The following is a 24974-nucleotide window of genomic DNA, read 5'->3' on the forward strand; positions in this document are numbered from 1 at the left end:
TAGTAGTATCTAATGACCTTGAACTTTCTACTCCCAGGTGCATCCCAACAAAATACATTCTTGTGTGCAGGACAGACATGTGCACAAGAGTATATATAATGGTGCTATGAGTAATAGCAAGACTAGAATAAAAGTCATAAAAAAATCCATGAAAGTCAAAGGCAGACTGAAGAAAAAATTTCCAGAGGAAAGGAGACAATGTGGAGCCAAGTGTCAAAACAGACATCTCCAGGATGATTCCCCTTTTGCAGAAACATTAATCTGAACAACTATCCACATGTGAAATCACCTTCAGGAATGGAAGTTCAGTGGATTAGACAAAGGGGATCCAAGTGAAGGGAGGGGGGATAGGAATGGAAAAACAGTGGAATGAAACTGACCTAACCTTCCGATGCTTGTATATGAACGTGCAACCAGTGCCTCTCACCATCGTAAACATCCACAAGACTGAGATCCTAATTAGAGTAAAATATACTGCAAGTTTCTATAAACGTATCAAAATAGACTCTACTATCATCTGTAACTAAAATGAATAAAAAACTAAAAAAAGTCACTTGGAATCAACCATATTTTTACAAACTGACAAATTTTAATGTTTTTCTATCTTAAAACTAAAATTCTAAAATGCAAGCTGTAAGATGTTTGTATTTATGCATGTTACACAGTTGTACATGGTGTATGTTGTGTCTACCTTCCTTTTAAGGAATTCAAGTTAGCCTACAGATAAATGAGTGGTAACAAATTAGAACTGTTGAGATTAATTAACCCAAATACCTTCTAAGTTTACATGACTTAAATAAATATTTGATAAATCAGCTAGGAAAACAAACACCAAAACAAAGCAAACCACCTCCAGAAGAGCTAAGGAAACCAGCCAAGAGGTCACAGTACCTGATCAGAGTATCATAGGATGCACCTGAGAGGTGGAAGGACAATTGCACATCACTCTTGTCACTTGTCCCCAATCCCAGACAGCATAGCAAAGATGCTGTCTGATTGGGAGAAAGAGGGAAGCAAGCACTGGACTTTTCCCTGGGCCAGGCCTGCTGAAAAGCTTCTGCAGGGCAACCAAAGAGAACCTGGAGAGCAGGGGAAATATTTGTAAATTATCTAATAAAGGGTTAATAACCTGAATATATAAGGAACTCAAAAAACTAAACAAGAAACCTGATGAAAGAATGGGCAAAAGACCCGAATAGTACGTCCCAAAAGATGTACAAATGGCCAACACTCATGTGGAAAAAATACTCAACATTACTAATCAGGAAAATGCAGATCAAAGCTGCATGAGGTATCACCTCACCCCAGTAAGAATGGCTGGGATCAAAGGTGTGGAGTAGGCAGCTGGTGGGAATGTCAACTAGAACAGCCTATCATGGGACACAGAGGAAGTTCCTGAACACTAAAAGCAGGAATACCCTATAATCCCATGATCCCACTCTGGACATATATGTAAAAGAAACAATCTGTTCACAAAAGTAGTATCTGTGCTCCTACGTTTACTGCAGCACTGTTCACAATAGCCAAGACATCAACTCAACCTACACATCCAAGAGATGAGTGGACAAAGAAAGTGGTATGCACACCCACAAGGGCTATAAATGGAAGGAAATCTGGTCATTTGTGATAACATGGATGAACCTGGAAGACACTACATGAAGTGAAATAAGCCAGGAACAGAAAGAAAAGCATCATATAAACCCCACTCGTGTGTGCAATCTAAAAAAGTTTATATCAGAATTGGAAAGTAGGACAGTGTTTACCACGGGTGGGGTGGTGAGTGGGGATGGGCAGCCTGTTAGGGGTGTGGGTCAAATGACAATTATAGTGAGGTAGGAGGAGTAAGTTCCAGAAATCTAGTGTGCAGCATGGTGACTACAGTTAATGGCACATATTATATTCTTGGAAACAATGTCACGAGAGTGGATGTTAAGTGTTCTCACCATGAACATGACTATTGAGATAATGAATGTTAACTTGCTAGATTTAACCATTCCACAATGGATATACACTTTAAAACATGTTGCAGCCCATAAGTATATATATGTATCTATTGATTTGCCTTTTTTTCCTAAAGCTCTGAGACATTTCATTTGAAAATGAATATGGCTCAGAAAAGGTGTTTCCCAGTGTAGCCTCCCATGATTCCCTACAGCAATTGAAAGAAGAAAGTCTAGGCTTCAGGTAAAAGGAAGAAAAACACACTGGCTTCACCACTGAGAAAGACCATCCTGGGGGCAGGAGGAGGGTGCAAGCTGAATTAAGGGAAGGAACTCAAGGAAGGGGGAAAGACGGGATCTTTCTGTAGTAATTCAGACACCTCATAATGACAACTTGGTCCAAGACAAGGGATGGAAGGAAAGGTCAGAATTCCATTGAGCAAGGGGAAGAACTTGAGCTAGAAGAAATAGAACATATACTTAGATTATGGCTGGGGATGAAAGTGATTTCTATAACCAGCGACACATTAAATTTGTATGTCATTTCACCTTTTAAAATAATCTCAAGTCCAAGCCTGAGAACGTTGGCAGAAAATGGTGATATTAAGGAATAGCTAAACCCCAACAGCGTGTATTCAGCTACATTATAGAGGCACGCTGGCATTTGTTGGCTAGCATTCCAAATTTTAAAGTACATATAAATGCAGAGTTAGAACTAAAGACAGAACACTCACCGAGGAGGCACTTACCATCTGTGTGTATCGTGTGACACACCTCTGTAACGTGGTTATGTAGGAGCTAGGGTTATCATTTACTTCATACCTAGAAAATAAGCATAACGTCTATTCTCAAGAGGCAATACACAGCAAAACAAACAAAAAACATGTCATGCAATGAATAAAATGTAAAATGAGCCATGATAAAAAAGCATTAGTTGTTTTTAAAACTAATTTTGTAGGTCAGGTTCCCCTTGTAATGAGCTTGGACTCACTACTTGGTTATAGGAAGTAAAAAGCTAAATAGACTGACTGAAAAAAAAAATTAATAATCCTTCTAGAATCCCTAAGAGAGGTGAGGACACAGGGCAAATGGCTGCCTCCAAGGAGAAAAAGATAGGTGAGCACAGGAGTCAGGGCTTACCTGAGCAGCCTCAGAGCAAACAGGCCCAGGACACAGAAAGGAGACACCTGAGCTGTAACTGGCAATTTATTGATATTGCTGGAGGCTCAGTGTGGACAACTGTGGGAAATTAAAAACTCCAGTTGTACCCAGGCACAGGGAGGACCTGGTAATTTTGGAAGATTGACTTCTAGGAGATCGACCAGGATCTCAGAAATACCACAGAAAAATTCCCTCGTGCTTCCAGAAGGGGAGGGGAAGAATTGTCCTGAAACATTCTAGAGCATTCCTCTTCCCAGCAAAGCCTGCCTGCAGGAGAAATCAGTTACCAGAGCCTGACCTTGCAGGAAATTATCAGCTAACTGGCATGAGGTGAGGGAAATAGCAACTATAGTACACTCTAGCCATCTGGTTCCACCTAACCCAAGACAACTTATAAACCTTTGAAGTTCACAGTCCACAGGCATAACCCCACCAGAGAATGAGACCTAATGACAGGAATGTAGCTTCTCTTCACCTTACTACCACATGGCCATTTATAGTACACGCTGGAACACCCAACACATCATATGGAGCCATCAAGGAAAAATTACGAGACACACCAAAAGGCAAAAACGCAATCAAAAGAGACAGAGCAAACATCAAAACAATGGAGGGTGGCAGAACTCTCAGATTAGAAATTTATCTTGGCTTTCATTTATAATGAAAAGGATTGATTAAAAAAACTTTGAATTTTTAAAAATCAAAGGTGTCCCTGCTCATCAACTCCTTAACATCTTACTCAAGGTTCCTTACCAATGTAATTACACAAGAAAGTCAAAGCAATGAACCTGTCTTTGTTTGCAATCGACATGTCTGATGAGAATCAATCAACAAAATCCTGGAATGAATAAGAGGTTACAGTAAGGTTTCAGGATACAAGGGTTAAGAACTAAATGCCTTTTTAAAAAAATACCAGCAACTAGCAAAAGTAGAATTTGAAATTAAAAACAAAATATTAGGACCCTAAAATGAAATACTTAAGTCTTGTACACATATTGTTAGATTTTACCTGAGGGAAATAGATTCCAAGGAGTCAAAAAATCAAATGGAGCACTATTTCATGCTCAAGGTTAGAAAGACACAATATTGTCAAGATGTCAGTTCTTTCCCACTTATCAAGTCAATGCAAAGCAAAGCAAAAAATCAGTGAAATATTTTGTGAATAGTGGCAAAATAATTTTTCAAAGTTAAAAGGAGAAGCAAAAGACCCACTATAACCAACACAATATATTTTTTCTCTTTCCACATTTTTAATTGGTGCATTACAGCTAGCCAATACAATATTGAAGAACAAAGGTGGAGGAATAAACTAACCAAGATCAAGACTTACTAGAGAACTAGTAATCAAGACAGTGGTTTTGGGGAAAGCATAGATGAATTGGTCAATGGAGAAGAATATATAACCAGAAATAGACTTCAGTCAGTAATCAGAGGAACAAAGGTAACATAATAAAGATAATATTTTCAACAAATGATCCTGGAACAACCAGACATCTGCATGCCAGAAAAAGTAAATCTCGACATAAGACCCCTCACAAAGCTAATGCAAAGATGGATTGCAGACCTAAATGTACAACACAAAAATTAAGAAGTCCTAGAGCTTTATAGGAGAAAATTTCCATGACTTTGGTTATGACAATGACTTGATATCATTAAGGGCAAAAATCCATGAAAAAGAGAAATAGATTAGGACTTCATTAAAATTAAAAAACTTCGGCTCCTTGAAGGATACTGCCAAGAGATGAGAAGACAAGACACAGACTAAGACGAAGTATTTGCAAAAGACATCTAATAAAGGGCTGTTATCCCAAATATACCAAGAACTCTTACAATTCAACAATGAGAACACAAGTCAATTTTAAAAATGAGACAAACACCTCACCAAGGAAGTTAAATATGGAAAGATATAACATGCATACTTTGTATCATATGCTATTGGGGATATGCAAATTAGAATACATCACCATGTATCTATTAGAATGACCTGAACCCAGAACACCAGATGTTGGTGAGGATGTAGAGCAGCAAGCACTCTGGTTACTGCCAGTGGGAACGCAAAAGGTGCAGCCACTTTGGAAAACAGGTTGGTGGTTTGTTAAAAACTATCAATTTTATGATATGATCCAGCAATCGTGTTCCTGGGTATCTACCCAAAGGTGTTAAACACTTGTGCCCGTCCACACAAAAACTGGCACATGGATATTTAGAGCAGCTTTATGCATAATTGCCAAAACTTGGGAGCAACCAGGATGTACTTTGGTAGGGGAATGGATATAAAAACTGCGGTACATCTAGACAACATGGTAGCATTCAGCACTAAAAAGACATGAGCTATGGAGCCAGAAAAAGAAGAGCTTTAAAGGCATATTACTAACTCAAAGAAGCCAATCTGAAAAGTCTACATATTATTTGCTTCAACTATATGACATTCTGGAAAAGGAAAACTTATGGAGATAGTAAAAATTAGTTGAAACTACTCCACTTGATATTATAATGGTGGATATGACACAGACATTTGTCCAAATCCACAGAATGTACAACATCAAGAATGAGCCCCAATGTAAACTATAGATTTTGAGTGATCGCAATGTATTAATGTAAGTTCATCGATTATAATAAATGTGCTTTTTTTGGTGGGAGGTACTGATAATGGGGGAGGCAGGGAGTACATAGGAAGTCTCTGAACCTTCTCCATTCTTCTGCTCTAAAAGATTAAATCTCTTAAAAATAAGTTCAATTTTTGGAAACGTGTTTGGGATGATTGGGACCTCACTGTTGTTTTTGTTTTTGTTTTTGTTTTGTTTTGTTTTGTACTGGGGATTGAACCCAGGAGCACTCAACCCCTGAGCCACATATCCAGCCCTTTTTATATTTTATTTAGAGACAAGGTCTTGCTAAGTTGCTCGGAGCCTTGCTAAGTTCTGAGGCTAGCTTTGAACTTGTGATCCTCCTGCCTCAGCTGCCCGAGTCACATGCTTGTGCCACTGCACCCAGCAAGACCTAGCTCTTAATATTCCCCATCCAGAACTGGAGAATATCATGCTAAGTGAAATAAACCAATCCCCCCGCCAAAAAAACAAAGGCTGCATGTTCTCTGCTAACCCCAAAAAAGGGAGGTTGGGGAAGGGAATAATAGAAATCCATTGGATTAGACAGGGAAACATAGGGAAGGGAGGGAGGAGGGGAATAGGAAAGACAGAAAAGTTAATCAGTCATAACTTTGCTAGCCTTGTATTTGTATACACGACCAGGGTAACTCCACATCATGTGCAATTCCAAGAGTGGGATCCTAAATGGAATAAATTATGTTCTAAGTATGTATAGTCTGCCAAGATACATCCTACGGTCATGTATAACTAAACAAAGTATTCCCCATCCATTCAAACTGTTATTAATTCCCATGCCTTCCTCGATGTGTATCCTAACAGTCACAAACCATGTCACAAAAGCCTGTTCTAGTGTTTGCCGACGGGAAGAAATTAACATTTATTTACAAGGTTTCAAAGTTTTGATAAAGAAAATGATTCCTACAAGTCAATACTTCAGGGACTCTCTTTCAGATCATTAACAACTGATTTTTAGATTGGAAATAATTTCCACTCTACTTACATATTTGCTCTTCCCATAGTCATGCCCATGGCAGGGGTGACTTTCCTTAGACTCTGAAGTAAGGAATGTGCTATTTCAATACAGCTCCTCGTATAAAGTATCACCCAATCATTTAATGCCATCGCTCTAAGTAAAGATGTATTTTTTGATCCTTTTAACCAATCTGCTAGTGGATCAGCCTCGAACTGGAAAAGAATTACAAGACATAAATTACTTTTTCTCCCCCAAGATCGACATTATCCAAGGACATTTCCATCGTATATCTGTGCTATTTCCTGTTGAAATCTCGGAATTCTAATTTTAATAATGACGAGATTATATATAAGATATGTTAGTGAAACTTGGATTCTATCTTGGGTGCTGTGAAGTTTCAGTTGAGAGTTCATTAGACGGAGATGATTCCAGGATTTCAGCTTCCTCCACAGGTATATAGAGACCTAATGGAAAAAGTCAAATGAAACTGGAAACTTTACTAACCAACCTCTACATAGGGTCTTTCTACTCCAGTCCAATAGACTGTTTTCATTTATACTTGCAAATCAGCCTATGGAGGCTCACGGCCCACACTGCTGCCATGAAACTCTGAAGCTCTTCTGTTTCTCCCAAGTGCTGCCCATTAAGCCCTCTTTGCTCAACTACTATTCAAACTTTAGTCTTTTCTTTTAACCCAGGATCCTTGGCATCATTTTGATTCTAGGTAACTGGTCCTTAAGAATAGACTTGGGGGCTGGGGAGATAGCTCAGTCGGTAGAGTGCTTGCCTTGCAAGCACAAGGCCCTGGGTTCAATCCCCAGCACCGCAAAAAAAAAAAAAAAAAAAAAAAAATAGACTTGGAAGATCAGTCTTCCAACTGTCATGAGCAAATTTTCACACGAGATAAAAAGATGACAGAGCCAAGTGCTTTATATAATTCTTAATCTGTGTTTGCCTGTTGTCTCAGAAAGGACAGGTATACTAAAAAGAGCAACACTCATCATTATAAAATGACTAAATTGGTTCCTGTGTGCATTACTCTTTGACTCCACCATGACTTGAAAATCTTGAAAATCTGTCTTACCGATTCATCACGTTGGAAGATTCTTACTTCTTTCAAAGTTCTTCCCGAGACAGACAAGAAGTCTGCGTTAAGCCTGAAATGCCAGCGTTTAAGTTCTCTTTGTGCGTTCTTGTTTCTGAAAATTAAAATATTCCCATTGTGATCAAACCAAGGAAAATAAGCAATGACAATTAGATATTTGCAAATCAGGACAATTTTCCTTGAACCATTACTGCTTTCCTCAGTGTTGAAATACTGAAATTCAGCAGTGGAGATGTTTCTGTTCATTTTGGGAGTCGCTAGCTGAGGAAGGATGCTCAGTGTTCACTGCTGGGAGTTTACAGTATGTAACTAATTGAGGAAGGATGTTCTCCCTCATCACAGGGAGTTCAGCTAACAGCTCAGCTAGAGGGTCGAGGGAGAGTTACCTTCCCCCTCCCCAGGCCTATCATTGTATAATATGCAGTTAATCCATTATAGGAAAAAACATGATCTTTATTGTTAAGATTTTAGACACTGGAAATCATCATGACTTGGATATCCGTTATCCAGTTTTCCCTCTGCAGGATGCCCACCTGTTTGGGAACACCCATCAATCACTAACATAAGCCCCCTTAGATCAGTTTCCTAAGAGGAAGGACTTTGGACACAAAATTCCCCCTTTGTTCTCATTAAGCCACTTTAAAAAAAAAATTGTGTGTGTTTGTATACATACACACAATATATATATATATATTTTATAGAGGGAAACAATACCTTCATTTTTATATGTTGCTGAGGCTTGAACTCAGTGCCCCACACATGCTAGGCAGGTACTCTACCACTGAGCCACAACCCCAGCCTGCATTGAGCCACTTTTTGAATAAAGTCGCTTTCCTTGCCTCAACTCATTAGCTGTCAACGTGATTGACCACTCATGGGGCAAGCAACTGGATCTTAACTCTGCAAACAATATTGCAGATAGAACTCTGAAATAATCTTGCCGACTCACGTTTGTACAGGCAATTTAGAGCCTCTCTTTCAGTATTCCTGTATCTTAGTCCTCTAACATCGCCGAGTCAGAAAAACTGAAATTGCTCCCTCTTTCCCCCCAAAGAATACCATTTTCTCTACAATTGTCATTTTTAAATAGAAGAATCTGAGATGCCAAGAGATATACACAGAGCTCAACCTCAGTGCACACAACACACAGGCACAAGCACAGCCTGAACACTAGCACTTACACTCGTATAGACTTGACGAAATTCTTCAATACTGTCGTCCTTTCCATGGGACTTGGTCTCATACTTTCAGACAAGTTTCTCATCATTGTAAAGTTTTTACGCATTGCATCTGATAAACCTTTAAAAAAAAGTTAAAGATACAGCTACACAAGCAAGAATAAATTAATATTAGAGAAGACTGTGGTATTGGAGTGCGGAGAACTCCAACTGACCAACTTAGGAGTTGCGATTCTGAGTCATAGACTTCTGCAAAAAGACTATTTCTACATCATATTTAAATCAGTGACTTTTGCTTTTTGATATTAAAAATTCAGAGACTGAACCCAGGGGCTCAACTGGACAAGTGCTCTGGCTACTGTGCTACATCCCCACCCCACCCTTTTTATTTTTAGCAGGGTTTCATTAAGTTGTCTTGACTGACCTCAGGTTTACCATCCTCGAGCCAGATCTGACTTTTAAAGACAGGGTTGTCTTCTGCAAAGACTACATTAGTCAGCATTACCTGTCAGGTAGCACAGCTCAGGAACCAGCCGAATAGGCGAGCGTGGCATAAGCCTCTGGCCCTTTTTCCATCTGCCTTGGCTGACCAAGAGTGGCTGAGATAAGTCAGTGACGTGTTTATTGTATTTCTGCTCAAGAGAAGCAGGGGAGACTGGCATGATTATCAGAAAAACCATAGTAACATGACATGAAGAGGTACAAAAGTACATATTTTGGGTCATGTGGATGTCTTGAGGCTTGCTGGTGATAGTTTTTTCCATTAGGTGTAAGTACTCTTTAGATTCTCTTAATGTTGATGTCCCTCTGGTTCCTATAAGCATACACGACCAAAGAGTAGGACTCCCACAAAGCATTACATTGAAGTCACTGTTCTCTTTTCTACCCTTGTATACAGAGACGGCTGAGAGACCCTTGAGAAAATACAGTCTGCACTGATCTTGCCTCGAAAAGTCCTAAAGTGCACTGAGAACTTTCAAGAAGACTCATCCTCCTGGAGAAGGGCAAACGTTGACCTTTTTAAAATCTCAATTACAGATCTACACCCAACATTTGTTCTCAGTCATTTCCCCTAAGCCTATAGTTCCTGTTTCCAGTAGGAAAAGACATTTTCAGAACCTGACATCACAAACAACTTCCTACACCAATGTTGCAACTCTCCAGTGGCAAAGTTCCTTTCCTCCCGATTAAAAGAGCAATTCTGCTAGAGCCTTCCATATCACTTATCAACAAGGTCCTTACCCATGATAGTCTGTCATGCGGATTCTGGCATCAGTTGTTTCTCAAGCATCTGGGAATTTCAAGAGAGTTCTCAGACCCCCAAAAAAGACAACTTCAAATCCAGCATTTGTGACTGTAAGATAGGCTCCGAGTTTCAATTCTTAAGATGCTGATGCAGGGGATGTAGATTTCTTTTCCTTAAAGTGGCCTGTAGATATTTTAGAAGCAGGTGGGACTCACCAGTGTCCCTGTCCTAAACTTTCTCATGGTGCGCTTACTGACTTTGCAGTTTGAAACTCCATCAGAGCCTCTTGGATCTCCAGTCCACCCCAGCCAGCTTCTTCCAGGCACCCCCATCACAGAGGGTGATGCCACTGTCTACCCATTTCCCCCCTTTTTCTGGCACCCAAGATCCACAACAAGACCTGCCTGTTTCTACCCATCTCTCCAAGTCATTTACCAAGTCCCTTTAACAACCTCCTCACTGGGTTCCTTGCCTCCATTTTTATCTAGACACTGCCCGTGCTCTGTCCATCTACACAAAACGGTATTTAAAAACAGACCACTTGGGCTGGGGATGTGGCTCTGTGGTAGAGTGCTTGCCTAGTATGCTCAAGGCCCTGGGTTCAATCACCAGCACCATAACAAAACAAAATAAAACCAACAAAACCCAAATCACTTGATCCGGCTACATAATACCACTTGATCACAGTAAAGTCCAGTTTGCCCCAGAGCATAAAATTCTATAAAGGCATCCCCTACCTCCCCCTCCAATAATGGTGCAGCCCCTGCCCTGTTCACAGAGCTCCTCCCTGTACCCACCTGACTTCTCTAGAGAACACACCAGCTCTGTCTGAGATAGGGACACGCCAGGCCCATCCCAACAAAGGTGACTTCGTCATTCCCTTCTCCCTCATCTGCACACAGCTCACTCCTGGCATGCACATTTCAGCTTCTCAGGGGCTTCCCAGGACCACTCAGTCTAAACAGCCATGAGAGCCCCCGTAACATGAGATACTATCAGAATAGTTTCTTCCTGTCTGCCTGCTGTGAGAACCCAAGTTCCTCAAGATGAGCAGACTCAACTGCCCTAGCAATAGCGGCACTAACTGCCTTTTGGCAGGAATATACAAACACAGGGTGGCACACACACCAGGGTAACCTTATCACTGGGCCACTCCCTGGGACACCCACCAGAGTGGCAGTGCATTTGCAATGGCTCCACATAGCTATATTTTGGGTTCTTACATAAAAAAGCTCTTTCCTTTATCACCCATTTGCAACTTGTTTCTAGTTGCTACAAGTATCTGGCATTCTTTAAATGATCATTCTTTCCTCTGCCAAAACTAGAAAGTCAATCGCATCAACTGGAGCTTCTTAGTTTGCTGAGCTAAGTTTACTTATTATTTCTTTGTGAATACTCAAATTTCAGATTGAGGAATCCATGAATTATAAGCCTCAGCTGTACCTGATATCACATCAGATGCAACTGGTCATTTTTGTTCTTTTTGGACCAAGTTCTACACAGCTAAGACTTCTAGACAAGTAAATTTTTCTATCTGACGACTGACTTTATTGTTATCTAGTATTCCATCTACACGTTTAAAACCACTGTAGCCACTTCTGAGACGGACAGAGCAGCCCTGATAGAGCCAGTCTAACGATGCCACGCAGCCCCATGCAGAGGCCCTTAAACACATGGATAACAGAGGAGGCAACCCTATCCCCAAAGGAGACTATGTTAATATTGCATATTGAAGGTTCCTAAGTAAGACTTAAGAGAAGTTGATTCAACTAAGCTTGAGAAAAATTTTAAGATTCAAATATATTTTTTAAATAAAATTTCCTACCTGCCAGTAGTAGTCCACATAGGTGATTTGGCTGCCGTCTGTTTTTATAAATGTATCTCTGGGAGTCTGATCCCAGCTGACAGCGTCCACCCTGTAGGTTTTATTGTTGTATCTGTGGTGTAATCACAACACAGGAGGTTATTCCTGACCTAGTGACTGCATGCAGAAGTATCTGGAATCCTTCAAGTTACTGTAGGATATATCAATTCTAACAAGATGTGATTCACGTACCATACAACTCACCCATTTACGCAGACAAGCCAATGGCTTTCAGTGTATCTGCAGAGTTGTACAATCAACAATCTTAGGACATCTCTACCTCCCCAGAAAGGGCACATAACCATAAGCAACCACTCATTTCCACCCCAGTGTCTCAGCCCCAAGGCAGCCAGAAATCAACTTCCTGCCTCTGTACAGTTGGCCTCTCATAGGTCATGTGAATGGAGGTACCCAACATGTAATCTTTCCCGACTTTCACTTAGCTTAACATTTTCAAGGTTCATTTGGGTTGCAGCAAGTGTTGGTAATTGATTCTTTTTTATTTCCAAATAATATTCTATTATATCCAGGAGCAGTGGCCCATATCTGTAATCCCAGCTACTAGAAAGGCTGAGGCAGGAGGATGGCAAGTTCCAGGTCAGCCTGGGCAACTTAGCAAGATCCTTTCACAAAACAAAACAAAGGACTGGGGCTATAGCTCAGTGGTAGGACACTTCCTAGCATGTGTGAGGCCCTGGGTTCCATCCCTCACACCAAAATTTTATATACCCACAACACAGATGGATACATACAAATACACACATTTTCTCCTTGATGGATGCATCCCATTTTGTTTATCCATATACCAGTTGATGGACTGGTTGTTTACACTTGGGTTATTATGAATAATGCGATGGACATTCAAGTACCAATTTTGGCCGGTACAAGTTTTCAATTCTCTTAGGTGTATATAGCTAGGAGTGGGATTTCTGGGTCATCTGGTATGCTAACTCTAGCCTGACATTTCCTCAAATGTTATTTCCCAAAGAAACTATATTATTTTATATTCCTACTGCAATGTAGAAAGGATTTGGTTCTACATTTCCCAAATCCTTACCAAGTTCTTAATATCTGCTTTCACTTTAGCCATCCTCATGGATATGAAGTGGTACCTTATTTTGCTGATGATGTTGAGCATTTTTTCATGTGCTCATTGGCCCTTAGAATATCCTTTGGAGAAAGGCCTCTGGAGAAAGGTTTACTCAGATGCTCTGTCCATTTTTTTAAAAATTGGTTGTCTTAACTATTGGGTTGCATTCTTTATATATTCTAGAATCGGGTTTCTTATAAGATGTGTGATTGCAAGCATGTTCCCTGTCAGCTCTCCTTTCACTTTTTTACCAATGTACTTAGAACAAAAGTTGTTAACTTGAAGTTCAATTGACCTATATTATTCTTTATGTTATGGAGGTTCTATCCAAGAAGGCTTTGCTTAAAAGTCAAATTTTACTTTTAAACATTGTAATAAAATTATACTTTTAGCTCTTACAAATTTTACCCAAACTTAATTCAAGAACTCAAAATAGAACTATGTGCACTGTGTGGAGGGACAGGTGGATATCAAAGCATATTACTGAGAAGACTTTTCCCCCTGTTGAACTATCTTTACATCCCCATCAAACTAAGTGACTGCAAGGGCGAGGACCAACTTCTGGACTTGGCTCTATTACAGTGTCTGCGGGTCTATCTTTATGCCAGTATCACCCTGTCTCGATTACTGTCGCTTTGTAATAAGTTCTGCAGTTGGGAAACGTGAGTTCTCCAACTTTGTTCTTTTCAGACTGCTTTGGCAAAGTAACTGGTTATTAAAATCCACTCTCTTATCAACTGAATACTCCTGGTGTAGAAGGGAAATGAAGGATAAAACCTTCCTTCAAATAAGAAGTAGCCGATGGATTATATTTAAGTGCTAATTTTTAAAATAGCCTGACATCTACTCCCCCAAAAAATGAAAACAGGGAAAGAAATGCAGGAAAAACATGCTGCTCTAGGCAAGCGGACCAAATGAAGGGGCATCAGGGACTGCAGGACAACTGAGCCCAGAGAACCTCCTCTGGATCAGATGAGCAGAACAGCCAACGACTTATGATTTTCATGCAATTTCTTGTCCTAAATGTCAACGCTCAGTGATTCAAGAAATATAGGAACATCTTTTCTTTGGAGGTGCTGGGCGGGGGGAGTAATCAAATCGATGATTGCATCGGTTCTTAAAAAAGTAGACTTACCTTGTAAAAACAATTAGCCCAACTAATTCTTTCTCCACTTTCTCTTTGAAATTTCTTACATTGCTTTCAAATATCTTCATTATTAAATCATAAGCAGTTTCCATTCGGAGTAGTTTATGGCTCAGGTCTGCACACAGAGTAAGACTGTTTTCATACGGAAGAATGGAGGTAATGTAACCAGGCAAGACTTCCAACCTGCAGGCAGAAGAAACCACATCAGAGTGTGAAGATCAAGGTCTGCACAGGGAGCAGAGCATTTCAGGGCCTGAGCTCTGGGTCTAAAATAGATGCAAGTCAACTGGTTTCAATTCCTTAATTTTAGCAGTAATTGATCTTTCCAAGGACCTTCAAATACAGATTATTTATAAGTAGTGTGTCTCTTTGGTAACTTATTACCACACACAGGCTTAATGCATCATCTCTAACTTTTAAAATATATGTATATATACCCTGTCAAGTAATATAGACACATGTAATAGATATAATTGCTATTAAGTTTTTTTCAGAGAAATTTATAACTCAATTTTTGACTTAGGTTTCCTACACTGTTTATACAATAATTAAACACTTTTAGGTTTATGTTTTTCATGCTAGGGTTTTTTCTTAAAAAACCCAAAAGTTTAATTGCTTTGCTAGCAAAGGAGTAACAGAGGAGTCCTGTCCCAGAGGCTGCCCATCGTGGGGACAGAGGGTTTTTAAAGAGGTGATTCCAGGTGTGCCTGGTCCCACTTCATTTGTTAATTTGGGAAATAATCATTTCTTAGATCTGCTGGTGCTATTGCCAAGTCTGAATTTCTTCACTCTGGTAGTGGGTGTGTACTCAAGGACAGATAACTGGATAGGGAAGAAGAGTAATGCTGTTCCCACACCCCAGGCTAAGGAGGGGGAGAGGAAGAAGAGAAAAAAAATGTTCATGTTATAATAAGCTTCAGTGGCAGAGCATCATGCTGGGGTCTTTAAGGTTAATCTTTTCCCTTTAATTTATGCTAAACTGAACTTTAGTTGTTCATGGTGGGTAGGTGGTACCGTTTAAAAGGGCATCACTTTTAAATCATAGCAGTTCAAATACAACAACTTTCTAATTATATATATATATATATATATATATATCTGTAGAACATTATATTTTTCACTTTATACAAACTTATAGCTGGCGAAATCATTTTTACTCCTGTCTTCGTAATAGTTGCGGCCGATTTGTTTCAAATTCATCTGCCTCAGAGTTCTAGAAATTGAAAAAATAGAATATGTTAAAAACAGTGAATAGTAGTAAGCATTTAGTCTCACCTAAGATACATTAGAAAACAGCCTGTCAATGGTTTTGGTTCTATTATCAATTAATAGTAACAAAATAAATTGCATGGCTATGTGTATATATGTGCATGTTGTATATATGTGTATATATATACACCAAATTATATATATATATATATATATATATGCACCAAATTTTATTTACTTATTTATTAGTACCAGGGATTGAACACAGGATGCCTAACCACTGAACCACATCCCAAGTCCTTTCTACTTTCTAATATTTTATTTAGGGACAGGGCCTTTGCTAAATTGCTCAGAGACTGACTTTGAACTCACAATCCTCCTGCCTCAGCCTCCAGAGCTGCTGGGATTACTGATGTGGGTGGGTGACTGCACCCAGTGAAGATATAAAGGTTCATTTAACCTCAATTTTTCTGGTTCTTTTTCATAAGATAAATTATAGAAATCTCAGCAGAATGTCCTTCATTCCCACAACAGAGCTTAAACATCTCTTACAAACTATGTGTCCCAAATCTTGCATTTCTGGTCATCATAGTGAAGCCAGAGTAGACAGCAAGCAGTTGCTCCAGAGAGAAACACATATTGTGTCCATTGCTCTTGCAGACTGTACCAAACGAGGGAAGTGGGGGTGGGCAGGGAGAACAAGTATTGGGGATGAGCCAAGGAGCTTGCCTGCTGTGAGTTCCCAGTGTCACTTCCTCCCCAGCACTTGTCCCTGTCTCAATGCATGGAGTGCAGGAGCACACAGTTGTTCACCAGCATGATACCTAAGCAAACCACAAATGCAGCTCAAGGGAACTCATTCTTGCTAACGCACCTTCTAAAGAGAATATTGTAATAGCGCACACAGTCCGGGTGGGTGGGCTGCAGTTCCTTGGAAAAGTGAAGTGTAATCTTCACAATGCTACGGCTTAGGGTCCGGCTGACCAGTTCCACCTGCTAAGAAGTAGAAACAAAAACAATCCAGGTGTTCTTTCAAGAAGCTAAGGTTCACTGAAACAAGCCAACATGTCACTTGGTCATCCAACACACATGGTGGTGCACCTTTCTCACAGAGGGGCATGCATGTAGAAAACATGATTACAAAAGCCAAGCATTGAAATTTTTAAAAGAATTTTTAACTTAAGCTCCTATAAATAATTTGATTAATATCAAAATTTATTGAAGATAAAGTTCAAAGAAGATAATAAAAATATAGAGGAAATATGTCCTTATTTAAACATTTTTTTGGCTAAAGTTTGAGGAAATGATAATTTTAATTTTTTATCAGCATTTTTCAGCCACATTGGGCTTCAAATCCATTTAAATTACACTTGAGCCCTAAAATCTGAAGCATTGCTTATCATCCATGATGATCAAATGTGACATGTAGGTTAGTTACAAGTCCTATGGGCAAGAGATTCTCAGAACTTCTCCACACACTCTTGTACAGAAAGTTTTGTTATAGCAAAGTATAAATGCAAGAGAAAGAAAACATCAGATATTACTTAACCCGATTGTGTAGCCTTCTAGATAACAATAAAGAGTTTCCATCAAATATATGGCAGTTGCCAAGAATTGGTTCATGTTGAAAAAGTAGCTGTGAACGCAGATTTGTATCATCTATGTCTGGTTTGTAGTCAACGTTGTACTTATATGCAATCCACTGGGGACATGTCACTTGGAAATGGTTCGTTTTTAGATCTACCAATGTACCTTCTGAACCTGAAAAAAAAAAAAAATGAGACAAAGTGACTGATTAGACCTCAAATAATCTGGACACTTATGATATTGATAAACAAAGTTAGGTCTAACAGGGAGATAAATGGTAAATAACCATTTGTGCATGCAAGATCTCCAGAATGCCTGTCCATTTGGTGAGAATTGATGTAAGTATAAATTTAGAGAATTATGATAAGATTAGAATATTTAATAAGAATAAGTCAAAACCCAAATCAATCTCTATAGCTTCCAAAAGAAAAATAGGCCACAATGGGTAACAATGTTTAATTTTTCTTTAAGCTCAGTACAACCAAAGAACTGGGTCATTCTGTTTTAGGGACTATAAAAGGAAAAGAAAATAGTCCACCCAAACTACAATGAATTGTCATTTCCGCAAAAGCCAATGTCATTACAAAGGCCAGTAACAGCCAGAATGAAGTATCTCTACTTAGAGTGACCTTGTGAAGCAGTACAGAATCTCTTAAACACACGTTATTGGTAATCAAGAGATTAAAATGAACAGTTCCATAAAACATAACGGTCATAGGCCAGCATACCTGATTTTTTGGTTTTTCTTTTAATGCCAAAAAAAAAAAAAAAAAAAATCAGCATTTATGTACACATTATAATCACTGCAACAACAGCAACTTCCACTTGAACATTGGATACTAAAACTTGTTCTGAGCATCACTAATTTATCTCATACGGGGTACTTATTTCAAACTGGGACAATTGGAATCATCTAAGAGGAATATTGGTCATCTAAGGAATATTAATATCTATCATATTTAACATTAAAACTAATAGTTTCTTCTTTTAGTGAAAAAAATTAGAAACTTAAAAAAAAGTAATGTCAATATTTTTATAAATGATTTAAATTACCATCTGTAGACAACATGCTTTGAAACTCTGGGCAAACCATTTCCTTAGTAGTGAGCTTTATTCCTTAGTTTACATTCAAAGTTGAAGTATTTACTAGAGACTGGTTAAACTAAATAGTATCACCACGCTCTATTGGCTCTGACCTTCTCAAACATTTCTGACCCTCAATTTTAAAAAATTATAAAAAGGAAGTGATTGCACAATTCTTTGACCTAATTGTACAGACACTGGTATTTTTAAACAGTATTCTACATCTTTCACGTAAATTCAGCTGTTGACCATGACAAGAGGAAAATCTTCAAAGCCAGCAGGGAAAAGATGAAGTATGACTAATGAGTAAAGTTGCCATTATCACAGCACCAATTACACTTCTAAATGAATCCACTGTCCTCTTCAAATTCCCTGTGCACAAAAGATACATCAGCCAACACTGCAACTGCTCATCATGAATTTTTGGTTTGTTCATATGAAAATGTAGCAAAAGAAAATAATTTCTCATAATTTGTTATAAGAATCGTGCTTGTAATACTTGATAAAGGTGTTATTCATATGATTGCAAATTCAGTATTTTCATGCTTTCAAACAATTCTTTTAATAAAGAGTAACAAAAAAAATTCTGTTAACCTAGCTTTCAAAGGAAAATTCAGTAAATAGCTATTTTACATGGAAAAAGTCATAGTGGTACAATTTATGAATGTCACAAATGTGCACAAAATGGCATATATGACAAAAGTAGTCAGAAAATATTGAATTAGATCTAAAAAGATATGAAGGATTTACACATAAAAATATCATGCAAATATTTGTCTCATTTTAACAAAGAATTAAAAGTACATGTTACTAGCTAGTTAGCACTAAGAGGCTAAAATCAGATTGGCATTTTAAAAAATCTATTAAAGTAGCTGGAATTTATTTTTCTCTTATATAATTTTCTGTATTTTGGTAAAACAGTGTTCATTCTACTTGCTGATAATCAAACTTTAGATAAGAAGCACCGTTTCTATCTTACATCAAGGTTCCAGCAATGCACAGGTAAACTGAATATGTTACTGCATCAGCTAATGAGAATGGGCACCTTCATTTAAGCGCGCTGGTATTAGCATTCAGTCGCCTTTGTGTAAATTATTTGTACAGACCAGCCACTGTAAACCCAGAGTGAAAATTAAAATTATAACAATGGAAGATTATGGCCAGTATCTTACTAAATAAAAGTGTATTGATCTTTAACAAAAGAAAGAAGGTTCAAAGTTTAGCACAATACAGCAATAAGCAGCTGACAACTTTGATAAAAATGTCAGAAAGCAACAGAGCCCCAGCTACCCATTATTTACTGTGTGCTTACAGGAATCCTGGACTTCAGATGTATAAATTAGAGACCGATTTCAAGTTATTAATTTAACCATTTTTGTCCACCGTGCTAAACTAAAGTTTACGGTAAATGTGCTACTGCGTTAACACTTCAAAGCAATCTGAATTAAAATGCCAAATCCATCATTTCTTCAAGATCTTTGTCAACATAGTCATGGGCCAACATCTCAGGGTGGGGTCAAAATCATGATCTTTAGAAGACAAAGACCCACCTGGGCTTCCAAAAGAAGCCTCCCGGGCTGTGGGGAGTCCAGCTCTTTTCCCGCGAAGCCAGGAGGCCACGCATCTCGCTCCTTTCCCCACCCGGAGAGGGTGGAGCTGCTGCTCCTTAGCTCTGCAGCCTGGGGGCCTTGGCACACTCCCGGTTTGTAACCCATCCGCAGCCGCAGCTGGGGAGCGGTCGGCCGGTTTCCACCCATCCCCGGGCTGATGCCCAGGTCCTGTTCCATCGCCTGGCCAGTCGCAGCCCCGCCACCCCCACGTAGCAGCACCAGCTCCCTAGTGAGTCCTAGACCCTCCAGGCTGCTTTGGGGGTCGAGGGGTGCCCATTCTAGCCCTGGCCGCTCCTGCCCGGTTTCCCTGCTCCAGCTTACCAGTTTTTGAGTGTCTAACATGCTCCAAGTTCTGCCTGGTATTCACCACGAGGTCTTGAAAAACTCCAGGACGTCTCCTCGGCCTCACCGATAAGGCCTGCAGCCCAGCTTCCAGAGGGACTTCTACATATGCATACATGCAAAGAACACGCGTTTACACAACAAAAAGGGGGGAAGTACAATGTAACCCCAACTACCAAGTACAATAATCCAGGTTTGAGATTGAAAAGATGCCACTGAGAAGGATCATTTCAGTGACAGGTTGCAAGAAGTTTACCAAGAAAGTTTCCCAATAATCTCGCTTATTGGCCCTTGATTTATTCCCGTTTCAGGATTTGTTCACCCTCACAAGATTCTGAAAATACCTTGCTTTCTGGTGGCCTAGCTTCCCAGCGCAGCTCCTGCCACTGCGTGCTGCCCTCTAGTGGCCATCAGGAAGTGCCACATGAATGAACCAACTAAAATCCCGGCAATTAATTGGCTTTTGGTACCGAGGGGCTGATCTTTCTATGCAGAAAAACTGGAAAAAGATCCCAGCCTTTCATTACATTCTAGGATTTAAATATTCTACAAAGGTAAACTTTGAAAGAGCAAATAGTGCATCGTGAAAGATATCTGTAAATCCTGTATCCCTGCATAGCCAAGAGTACGTGGTTTGGATTACAAAAGTGGTTGTAGTTAAAATGTTACTTCTGGAAGCTATTGTTCTTAGTTTCCAGTGCCCTTTCACGTTATTAAGAGTCTGTATTTCTACAGGAGAAAGACTATTTCACTATATTTCATGTGTAAAATTTAGAACTAGCTCCTGACACACCTAGCAAGCAAACTCATTAAAATTCCAGTGGAAGAAAACAGCAGTCATCAATTACTGGCATTTGCTACACACCATGTATTTTACGCATGATATTTATTCACACCTGCAGAACTGCCATCAGGGATACAAGTTATATATTCGAACTTCAATTTCTGGATTCTGGATTTTCTATTAGTATATTAAAGTACTTCTCTACATTTCTTATTTTAATGTTCACCACTTTGGCCCATCACAAGTTATTTTGATGTAAGAAGCAAAGAAGAGAATGGGATCTGAAGTTCTACTGCATTAGCCATGTCCTTGGCAAATGACAACAGCTGAGCCTGAGGGCTCACCTGTATAATGAGGAAAACTGTCACCTGTTAGGATGCCGCAAGGTGGGAACACCCAATGGTCAAGGGGCTGCTCAACCTTTGCAATGCAGCAATTTAAACAGCCAAGGGAATCGTGTTCCCAGAACTCCTGGCTAACTTAGGGTTATCTGTACAAATGCATTATCTGACTTTAAGAAGGATATTGAATTGGCTGAACTCCATTTCTTTTTCCTTAGCTTTTAAAATGTGAGGCAAATAAAACACCGATAGCCAAACACTCACTGCAGGGAGAAAGTTGCAAGCTGCACATGCTTCCCCTCCTGCCAGAATCATGGGAATATTGAGGAGGCTTTTTATTGCTGTGTGGACCTTCCCCTGATAATCCTCCCCTGCCCCCCTTCCCTCATCTCACCTGGAGCCTGGACCCCTCCTTCTGCACCCCTTGGCTGCTCAGGTGCAGCTGCTTGAGCTTCCTCTTGTGGTGGTTGGGGGCGAGGCTGCAGCCCAGCAGCCTGTGGGGCCTGCAGGATTTTGGAAATAGAAATAAAAAGCAGTGTTGCCCTGTGTGTTCATTGTCCAGATGATATGCTCAGGACCTAAAGAAAACCACCCCCTTGAAACAGCTCACATTCCAGCAAGAAATGAATGTTGAACAGTAACTTCTATTGCACCTTGCAATTGCTATGGAAATGAACAAGTAGAGCAAAACAGAGAATGGGGGGTCACTGCTAAGCTGGTTGGAAGGGGGAAGGCTGCAATAATGGGGAGCAATGGAGAACCTCAGGGGAAGCTGACAGTCAGACTTGAAGGAACTTGCCAGTGACCTGACTGGTCTTCCTGCCTCTGCCCTTGTCACCCCCCCCCCCCAATCTGTTCCTAACAAGGAACCAGGCAAACCAGCTCCTGCAGCTCCTTTTCCCAATACCCTAGAAGGGCTCCCATTTTCAAGGTGAAAGGCAAGTTCCTTCAAACGGCCTCCTTTCTTCTACCCTACTATCTTGAAGGAGGCGAGTGAATGAGCAAAGTCCAGGGAGGGATGTCAGTAGCTTGGACCAGAGGGAGGGCTAGAGGTGCTGAGAAGTCGGGGCTGAGAAGTATCTACTGGATAGCTTTCCACTCCCAGCTTTGGGTGGGGGGGGGGGTGAGAGACAGTATTTCCTGGTCGTTTATGGGACAGATTTGCCATAGAGTCTAGGATGAATCCAAAGATGTCGGCCTGAGCATATGGATGAATGGAACTCTGAATGAAATAGGAACAACATGTTTGGGAGAAGAAATTGGGAATGTGAAGTGTCCCTGGACATCTGAGAGATTGTCCCAAAGTGCAGGAGAGGTTCTGGCTGGAGATCTAGACATGAGGACCTGGCCACATACCAGCTATTTCAAGCCATGACACAGGCTGACATCACCAAAGGGTCTAAAGAGAGGAGGCCCCCACAGTGTGTCACGAGAGCAAGGAGAAGCCAGCAAAGAACAGGTTGGCAGGGGTGGCCATGATGGAGGAAGCAAGGGTGTGTGCGGTGGCCAGAGGGAGTTCAAAGAGGGCAAGTGCAGGGAGGACAGAGAACCAAGCCTAGGATTTGGCAAGGTGGAGGGCACCATGGGGCCTAAGAGGAGTCTCAGTAGAGCCCTGGAGAGTGCCCAGGAGAGAAGTGGGGGTCAGAGTAGAGCCGGTTCTGATGTGGGAAGCGGGTGCTGGTGGCAGTCCTGTTGGGGGAGATGACCGAATAGGAGAACCCTCATTTGTATGCAAATGATTTAGATGAGCAAATTCCTCCGCCCTGGGTGCTGAGCGGGGAGCCGCAGGGTGATGCCTGGGGTTCAGGGCTGCCAAGGGTCGCTGATGTAAGCAGAGCTAGTGCCTGGGGCCTCAGGTAAGGGGCCCAGACCAGGGGTTTTGATGCTCCTGGGTGAAGAGACAAGGTGAGGAAACAGCATTGACCCCAATGTCAATGGCATCAGTGACCTTTAGGAGTCAATGTCAACGGCTTGAAATTAGGACTAGAGGGGAGGGAGTCTTGAGGTCAGCAGAGGAGGAGAGGAGACAGCAGACTGGGCAGGCCAAGCAGTACCTGGACGCCAAGCTGGGCTCCCATCAGAAGTCTGGGGTTCTGCTTCGCCAGTGCAAAGCCCAGATGCACTTAAAAAAAAAAAAAAAAAAAAAAAAAAAAAAAAAAAGAACATACCCACGTAGCAGGGATAGCAAGTATTAAACAAGACTGGAAATTCTATCTGCTTCAGGTTGTTAAGGACTTTAAAGAAGTTGCTTATTTCCAAGTTCATTCCTAAGAGTCGTCCTTGGCTTGAAGTCAAACTTCGAAACCTTTGGGATCACTCTGGGGTGAAAGGAGAAAACCCATTTGCCTGTGGTGAAAACCAGCCAGGGAAACAGCAGCGTGTCCAGGTGCCTGTGGGCTCCCCATCCCCTCCATGAAACCTGACTTTTCTTAGAAATCTCAGTGCTCAGCAGGGGAGACGCTATACTGGACTGTAGTGGCGCAAGCACAGGCTTTCTTTGGTCCCCTCGAGCCCCGATCTTTTGCATCAAGGAAACGATCATTACAGGGCTCACCGCAGCAGCTCCAGGTGCCTCCGGTTGGGGGAAACGCTGATGCCTCGCTCTGCCTCGGGCTCGTGTCCTGGCCCTGCCGGTCATTGTGGTCCGCAAGGTGATGACCCTAAAGGACAGAAACCCTTAAAGAACATGATTGTATCCGATAACTTGGTGAAGTCTCCTGGTAAATTTAAAAAAAAAAAAAAAAAAAAAACTTCTTAGGTAAAACGAGGCCTGGGGTTAGTTACTAACTACACACGTTTTCCAATCACTCCAATAAAGACGGATTGCTCCTGAGTTGGCAGAGAAGTGATAGAGCACCTAGTAAAATACTGCTAGAAATTTAAGAATCAAACCAGGCACAGTGGGCCATGTCTGTGATCCCAGCGGCTCGGGAGTCTGAGGCAGGATCACAAGTTCAAAGCTAACCTCAGCAACTTAGGAGATCCTAAGTAATTTAATAAGACCCGGCCCGGTCTCAAATTTAAAAAAAAATAAGCAGAACTGGGGATGTGGTTCACTAGTTAAGTGCCTCTGGGTTCAATCCCTCGTGAGAAAAAAAAAATTTTTAGAAAATCCACAGGATTCTTTATCTCATTTAGACTCCCAAGACAGTGCTGGTTACTAGGCTTGTTCATACTAGTGAGAACCAGGTTCTTCCCACCTACCGCACATTCGCGTAGCACAACATGCCCTGGACCCCTAATGCACCCCCCCCACACACACACACACCTGAGCTTCTGCACCCGGATAGTCGCTCTGCCTAGGCATCCTCTCTCCTGGCCCTCACCCCGCATCTCACCTGCATTCTGCGCGCTATGCGAACCCACCCAGGTCCCCTTCCCTGAACCTGCAGTGCCTGAGCAGCGTTATTCTCGGTCGAGTGGGAGGTGCAACACTCCTTTCCAAGAGGGGCGCAAACTTGGCTCCCCGCCTGCTCAGGGACAGCCCGTTCCAGGGAGCAGTCAGCAAAAAGGCCGAGGTGGGGGTGAATGGGAAGACCTACCCGGCCTCCCCGCGAGGTGCACCACTCAGCAGAGCAGCCGCTGGCCCTGGCCCTCACTCTCTGGCCCCATTTCAATTTCAACCCCGCTGGGCCGGCCTCTTCCAGGGCGCCTCCAGATGAAGCCGGCAGTGGGGCTGCACCTGGTGGACTCTGAGACGCTAAG

At 41.1% G+C, this 24974-nt stretch overlaps 1 protein-coding gene across 1 annotated transcript in view; it reads right to left on the bottom strand.

Moving 5' to 3' along the window:
• LOC306667716 (piwi-like protein 3) overlaps positions 1 to 24480 on the bottom strand; it is a gene marked incomplete at its 5' end in the record, with an annotated part of 31890 nt that extends 7410 nt beyond the window's left edge. Inside the window, 8 exons of the mRNA XM_079150420.1 lie at positions 2690 to 2762; positions 3081 to 3132; positions 9472 to 9598; positions 12038 to 12161; positions 14302 to 14496; positions 16397 to 16515; positions 17072 to 17283; positions 24474 to 24480. Of these exons, the coding sequence (XP_079006546.1) occupies positions 2690 to 2762; positions 3081 to 3132; positions 9472 to 9598; positions 12038 to 12161; positions 14302 to 14496; positions 16397 to 16515; positions 17072 to 17283; positions 24474 to 24480 (909 nt within the window). The remainder of the gene's footprint in view (positions 1 to 2689; positions 2763 to 3080; positions 3133 to 9471; positions 9599 to 12037; positions 12162 to 14301; positions 14497 to 16396; positions 16516 to 17071; positions 17284 to 24473) is intronic.
• Positions 24481 to 24974: the final 494 nt, after the last annotated feature.

This window comes from Sciurus vulgaris, assembly GCF_902686455.1.
Source record: "Sciurus vulgaris genome assembly, chromosome: 8".
Lineage (NCBI taxonomy): Eukaryota > Metazoa > Chordata > Mammalia > Rodentia > Sciuridae > Sciurus > Sciurus vulgaris.